At 47.3% G+C, this 7,500-nt stretch overlaps 1 protein-coding gene across 1 annotated transcript in view; it reads left to right on the top strand.

Moving 5' to 3' along the window:
* LOC128704067 (heart- and neural crest derivatives-expressed protein 1) overlaps positions 1-7,500 on the top strand; it is a 53,180-nt gene that overhangs the window by 27,340 nt on the left and 18,340 nt on the right. The window contains exons 2-3 of the mRNA XM_070091762.1: positions 3,314-4,668; positions 6,204-6,848. Coding sequence (XP_069947863.1) covers positions 3,314-3,427 — 114 coding nt within the window. The 3' untranslated portion in view covers positions 3,428-4,668; positions 6,204-6,848. The remainder of the gene's footprint in view (positions 1-3,313; positions 4,669-6,203; positions 6,849-7,500) is intronic.

Genomic DNA, 7,500 nt, shown 5'->3' with positions numbered 1-7,500 from the left:
CAATTGTGACCCTTTGTTTCTGTGTCTCCTCTCTGGTGCATCCTGTCTCTGTCCACATTGTCTATTCCACGCATTATTTTGTATGTTGTTATCATGGGTCCCCTGACCCTCCTGTCCTCCAGTGTCGTCAGGCCGATTTCCCTTAACCTTTCTTCGTAAGACATTCACCCACACCCACCCACTTGCCTTCGTTAGGCCCATACTCCAGTATGGGCCTCTCGTACACGGTGTACAGTGTCTTGAACGATTCCTTACTAAGGTATCGGAACGCTATTCTTAGGTTTGCCAGGGGCCCATGTGCTGCAGCAGTTATCTGGTCGATGTGTGCCTACGGAGACGTGTTCAGTGTTATGGTCACCCCAAGATCTTTCTCCTTGAGTGAGGTTTGCAGCCTTTGTCCACCTAGCCTATACTCTGTTTGCGGTCTTCTCTGCCTTTCCCCAATCTTCATGACTTTGCATTTGGCAGGGTTGAATTTGAGAAGCCAGTTGCTGGACCACATATCCAGCCTCTCCAGGTCTCTTTGTAGTCCTGCCTGATCCTCATTCGATTTAATCCTTCTCATTAGCTTCCCATCATCTGCAAACAGGGACACTTCAGAGTCTATCCCTTCCATCATGTCATTCACATATATCAAAAATAGCACTGGTCCTAGGACTGACCCCTGTTGGACCCCGCTCGTCACAGGCGCCCACTGTGATACCTCATCACGTACCATGACTCGTTGTTGCCTCCCTGTCATATTCTCTGATCCATTGCAGTGCCCTTCCTGTTATACACGCCTGATCCTCCAGCTTCTGCACTAATCTCCTGTGAGGAACTGTGTCGAAGGCCTTCCTGCTGTCCAGGAAAATGCAATCAACCCGCCCCTCTCTCTCTCTCGTGTCTAACTTCTGTTATCTTGTCTGTGACACAGGATTTGCCTTCCATGAATCCGTGCTGTTGTTGTTTATAATCTTATTTCGCTCCAGGTGTTCCACCACTCTCCTCCTGATAATCTTCTCCATGACTTTGCATACTATACACGTCAGAGACACTGGTCTGTAGTTTAGTGCCTCGTTTCTGTCTCCTTTCTTAAAAATGGGGACTACATTTGCCGTCTTCCATACCCCAGGTAGTTGCGCAATTTCAAGGGATATATTGAAGATTGTGGTTAGTGGCACACACAGCATCTCTGCTCCTTCTCTAAGGACCCACGGGGAGATGTTGTCCGGACCCCTCGCCTTTGAGGTATCGAGGTCACTTAGCAGCTTCTGCACCTCCTCCTCAGTTGTTTGTATGTCATCTAGCACATGTTGGTATATTCCCTGTTGGTGTTTCCCTCTGTGCTGTCTTCTCAGAGCCATTCCTGTCTCTACTGTAAATACTTCCTTAAATCTCATGTTGAGCTCCTCACATACCTCGTGATCATTTCTTGTGAGTTCCCCACCTTCTTTCCTTAGCCTGATCACCTGGTCTTTGACTGTTGTCTTCCTCCTGATGTGGCTGTACAGCAGTTTCGGGTCAGACTTGACTTTCGATGCTATGTTATTTTCATACTGTCGCTGGGCCTCCCTCCTTACCTGTGCATACTCGTTCCTGGCTCTTCGATTAATCTCCTTATTTTCCTGTGTTCTTCGCCTTCTGTACTTTTTCCTTTCTCTGTTGCACTTGGTTTATGCCTCCTTACACCGTCGGGTAAACCAAGGGCTCGTTCTGGTCGTCCCATTATTTCTGTTGCCCTTGGGAACAAACGTTTCCTCTGCCTCCTTGCATTTCGTCGTTACGTATTCCATCATTTCATTTACCGACTTTCCTACCAGTTCTCTGTCCCACTGAACCTCCTGCAGGAAGTTCCTCAAACCTATGTAGTCCCCTCGTTTATAGTCTGGCTTTTCCCATTCAACTCCTGTTACCCCTCTCCACTTGCAACTCTACTGTGTATTCAAAGCACAGAACCACGTGATCACTAGCTCCTAGGGGCCTCTCATATGTGATGTCCTCAATGTCTGAACTGCTCAGGGAGAACACAGGGTCCAGTCTTGCTGGTGCATCATCCCCTCTCTCTCTGGTAGTATCCTTAACATGTTGATGCATGAGGTTTTCCAGTACCACATCCATCATCTTGGCTCTCCATGTTTCGGGACCCCGGTGTGGCTCCAGGTTTTCCCAGTCAATCTCCCTGTGATTGAAATCGCCCATAACTAGTAACTTTGCTCTGCTCGAGTGAACTCTTCTTGCCACCTCAGCCAGTGTGTCCACCATTGCTCTGTTACTCTCTTCATATTCCTCTCTTGGCCTCCTGCAGTTCTGTAGTGGATTATACATCACTGCAATGACTACCTTGTGCTACCCAGACTGAAGTGTACCTACTATGTATTATCTTTCTCCAATCTCGTCCAATCTCGTGTGTGTGTGTGTGTGTGTGTGTGTGTGTGTGTGTGTGTGTGTGTGTGTGTGTGTGTGTGTGTGCTGGAATGGAAATCTGGACACCTGGGTTCTCTGACATTCCTTTCAAGGATACGAAATCAATCCACCTGATTGCTCTCTCTCTCTCTCTCTCTCTCTCTCTCTCTCTCTCTCTCTCTCTCTCTCTCTCTCTCTCTCTCTCTCTCTCCCTCTTAGTCTCTCTCTCTCACTCTTAATAATGTTCTTGATAATCAGTACATCTTAGTAAATTGAAGATACTATAAGAAAGTTGTTAAGATATCAGAGTCACAGACGCACTCAGTCTGACATTCATGGTCTCTCACTAGTGTATATAGTATTAGCATAACATTCATCGATACCATGCCTAACCCTTCTAGGGTAGGGTAGGGTAGGTGCCCGAGCCCGAGCCCGAGCCCGAGCCCGAGCCTTTAGCTCATAAGACTGTCATTCCCATGTGCCCCCTTGGGGCGGGGATGACAGACCAGAGAGGCCTAGCTTGTGGCTAGGCCTGGGGACAGTTGGTCCCAAAGATGAGGAGGTACTTGTGCCTCCTCCCATGGGAGATTTAGGTCTCAGACACTCCCTAAAGAGGGAGCCAAGGCCGGGCCACCACTTGGAAAAGGCCCGGGCCGGGAGAATACCGGCGAATCTTTAATAATAATTAATAATAAGCATAACATTGATGTTAAGATATATATGTGAATGTGATCCTTAACATGGCTGGTGCAGTTTGTATACTGAGTATAATACACAGCTTGTGCAGGTGTACGCTTGTACACCACCTCTGTACAACACACATTATAGTAATAATAATAATTAATAATAATAAATGATAATTAATGATAATAAGTAAATAATAATAATTGTCTGGTGTTGAAAGTAAGAAGATTGTTTTGTATTGCAGCAAGTGACGCCGCCCACTACCACGCCCACCACCACGCCCACCACCAGCCCTGAGTGCAAGCGTGGGCGTACTGGGTGGCCGCAGGAGGTGTGGGCGCAGGAGCTGAAGAAGTAGATCCCCACAGCCACCTCCCCCCACCCCCACCCCCACACCCACACTTACCCCCCACCTTTACTTCCGACTTTCTTCAACACCATCACCACCCACACCATCACCAACACTACCTACACCATCACCAACACCCTCTACACAGTTACCAACACCTACAACATCACCAACACCACCTACATCAACAACATCACCAACAACACTTACACCATATACACCATCACCACCTACACCATCATCATCTACACCATCACCACCTACAACATCACCAACACCACCTACACCATCACCACCTACAACATCACCAACTACACCATCATCATCTACACCATCATCACCTACACCATCACCAACACCACCTACACCATCACCAACACCACCTACACCATCACCACTTACATCATCACCAACTACACCATCATCATTTACACCATCACCACATATACCATCACCACCTACACCATCACCACCTGCACCATCACCTACACCATCACCACCTGCACCATCACCAACACCTACACCATCACCACCTGCACCATCACCAACACCTACACCATCACCACCTGCACCATCACCAACACCTACACCATCACCACCTGCACCATCACCTACACCTACACCATCACCACCTGCACCATCACCAACACCTACACCATCACCACCTGCACCATCACCAACACCTACACCATCACCACCTGCACCATCACCTACACCTACACCATCACCACCTGCACCATCACCAACACCTACACCATCACCACCTGCACCATCACCAACACCTACACCATCACCACCTGCACCATCACCAACACCTACACCATCACCACCTGCACCATCACCTACACCTACACCATCACCACCTGCACCATCACCAACACCTACACCATCACCACCTGCACCATCACCAACACCTACACCATCACCACCTGCACCATCACCAACACCTACACCATCACATCACCTACGTCATCGCTAACACTGTACCATCACTACAGGTGGTAGTGGTGGTATGGTGATGATATAGTGACTATATGGTGGGGTTGAGGGGGGTGTGCACAGTGAGGGAATATTTCACCTTCAAAGTTCAAATATCTAGGGGCCACAGACTCTTCCTCGTCACTTTCACTATTGTCATCATCACCACCGTCGCTATCGTCACTGTCATCATCGTCACTGTTATCGTCGTCACTGTCATCACCGTCACTATCGTTGTGGATTCAGCGTCATCTAGCTCCGCCATAACATTAGTAAGTGATACTCTAAATTCAACGTAATGTTGTATAGATGGGCACAAACACACCCCAGTGACCAGTGAAGAGGCGGGACCAGGAGCTATGACTCGACCCCTGCAACCACTATTAGCTTTACAAACACACACACACACACGTAAAGAAACTAGAGAAAGTGCAAAGGTTTGCAACAAGACTAGTCCCAGGATAAGGGAAATCGACCTGACGACACTGGAGGACAGGAGAGATAGGGGAGACATGATAACGACATATAAAATACTGAGAGGAATTGACAAAGTGGACAAAGACAGGATGTTCCAGAGATGGGACACAGCAACAAGGGGACACAGTTGGAAGTTGAAGACACAGATGAGTCACAGGGATGTTAGGAAGTATTTCTTCAGTCACAGATTAGTCAGGAAGTGGAACAGTTTGGGAAGCGATGTAGTGGAGGCAGGATCCATACGTAGCTTTAAGCAGAGGTATGATAAAGCTCGTGGTTCAGGGAGAGTGACCCAGCAGCGACCAGTGAAGACGCGGGGCTAGGAGCTATGACTCGACCCCTGAAACCACAACTAGGTAAGTACACACACACACACACACACACACACACACACACACACACACTTGTATAAATACATAAATATACACATATTGTTTAATTCTTGTAAAGACTGTTTTTAGATTTTACCGCCGAAGGAGTTAGTTTATTGTGCAACCTATAGCCGTCCTATGGACGGTACTGGTTAGTTTATTGTGCAACCTATAGCCGTCCTATGGACGGTACTGGTTAGTTTATTGTGCAACCTATAGCCGTCCTATGGACGGTACTGGTTAGTTTATTGTGCAACCTATAGCCGTCCTATGGACGGTACTGGTTAGTTTATTGTGCAACCTATAGCCGTCCTATGGACGGTACTGGTTAGTTTATTGTGCAACCTATAGCCGTCCTATGGACGGTACTGGTTAGTTTATTGTGCAACCTATAGCCGTCCTATGGACGGTACTGGTTAGTTTATTGTGCAACCTATAGCCGTCCTATGGACGGTACTGGTTAGTTTATTGTGCAACCTATAGCCGTCCTATGGACGGTACTGGTTAGTTTATTGTGCAACCTATAGCCGTCCTATGGACGGTACTGGCTAGTTTATTGTGCACCCTATAGCCGGCCTATGGATGGTACTGCAAGAGCATATGGATACAAAAAGCTCAGGAATTAGGCCCTAAACTGGTTCACAGAATTACACCGGAAATTATATACACAATTTGTCTTATAAGTTATAAGCAAATTTAGGATATTTGCTTAATGTGTTCCTCCACTTGTTTATGTGTTCCTCCACTTGTTCCATGTGTTCCATATGTTCCTCCACGTGTTCCATGTGTTCCATATGTTCCTCCATGTGTTCCATGTGCTCCTCCATGTGTTCCATGTGCTCCTCCATGTGTTCCATGTGTTCTTCCATTTGTTCCTCCATGTGTTCCTCCACGTGTTCCTCCATGTGTTCCTCCATGTGTTCCTCCATGTGTTTCTCTATGTTTCACTCTTTTTACAGAAGACGGAGGAAACCTGCTAACCTGTAATCCGCCGAGTGCAGACCCACTGCAACCCACTGAGTGCAGACCCACTGCAACCCACTGAGTGCAGACCCACTGCAACCCACTGAGTGCAGACCCACTGCAACCCACTGAGTGCAGACCCACTGCAACCCACTGAGTGCAGACCCACTGCAACCCACTGAGTGCAGACCCACTGCAACCCACTGAGTGCAGACCCACTGCAACCCACTGAGTGCAGACCCACTGCAACCCACTGAGTGCAGACCCACTGCAACCCACTGAGTGCAGACCCACTGCAACCCACTGAGTGCAGACCCACTGCAACCCACTGAGTGCAGACCCACTGCAACCCACTGAGTGCAGACCCACTGCAACACACTGAGTGCAGACCCACTGCAACCCACTGAGTGCAGAACCACTGAGTGCAGACCCACTGCGACCCACTGAATGTAGACCCACTGCAATCCACTGAGGGCAGACCGACTAAGTGTAGACCCACTGCATCTCACTCAGTGTAAACTCACTGCAACCCACTGAGTGTAGACTACGCACCTCACCACTGACACTGCAAGTGGTAACCAACAATACTCAGTGTTACCATGATACACGTCACACACCTCAGTGTCGTCTCAAGTTACCAGGTAAGATTAATCTCAGTATTTATCACACCTACAGTGACAGTTATTTAAACTCTTATTTAAGCAATCTTCTGGCAAAACAGTGATTGAGCGAATAATGATGAATGTTTTTTCCCTTTTTTTTTTTGTCACCCTACTTCTGTAGGAAATGGTCTGGGTGTTTACACACACACACACACACACACACACACACACAGTCAGTCAGCAGACGTGGGTCACAAGGCTCCGAGATTTAGTGGTTTTTAAGGCGTGCAACAACTGTTAGCAGTAATCAGCGGTAGTGACAACGTCAGTGAACAATCCTACGAGTGATAACCAGAGTTATTAGTTAAAAAAAGTCGAGAGGAAGCCTGAAATCTTTAATATTTCAAAGTGTCAAACCGTTAGTGGATAGTAGGCTTCTGTTGCTACACAGATTCAAATATACAAAGATTCAAGTGAGTGTGGAAGCGGGTGTTCAAGAATTTCGAGAGATTGGATAACAAGTGAATTGTGGGGCATCATACAGTGAGAGTGAAATAATTAATAAGCAAAAGCAGAAAGGAAAAATATAATATATAACAAGGGAAAGTGGCATTTAGGCCTGCTGAATCAGTGACGTCACAACAGTTGTCTGACATTACATATAAAGTGTAACACCGAATGTGAAGTGTAT

This window comes from Cherax quadricarinatus, chromosome 37 (genome assembly GCF_038502225.1).
Source record: "Cherax quadricarinatus isolate ZL_2023a chromosome 37, ASM3850222v1, whole genome shotgun sequence".
Lineage (NCBI taxonomy): Eukaryota > Metazoa > Arthropoda > Malacostraca > Decapoda > Parastacidae > Cherax > Cherax quadricarinatus.
Note: the sequence above shows the minus strand (reverse complement) of the source record. Positions and strands in the feature narration are given on the sequence as shown.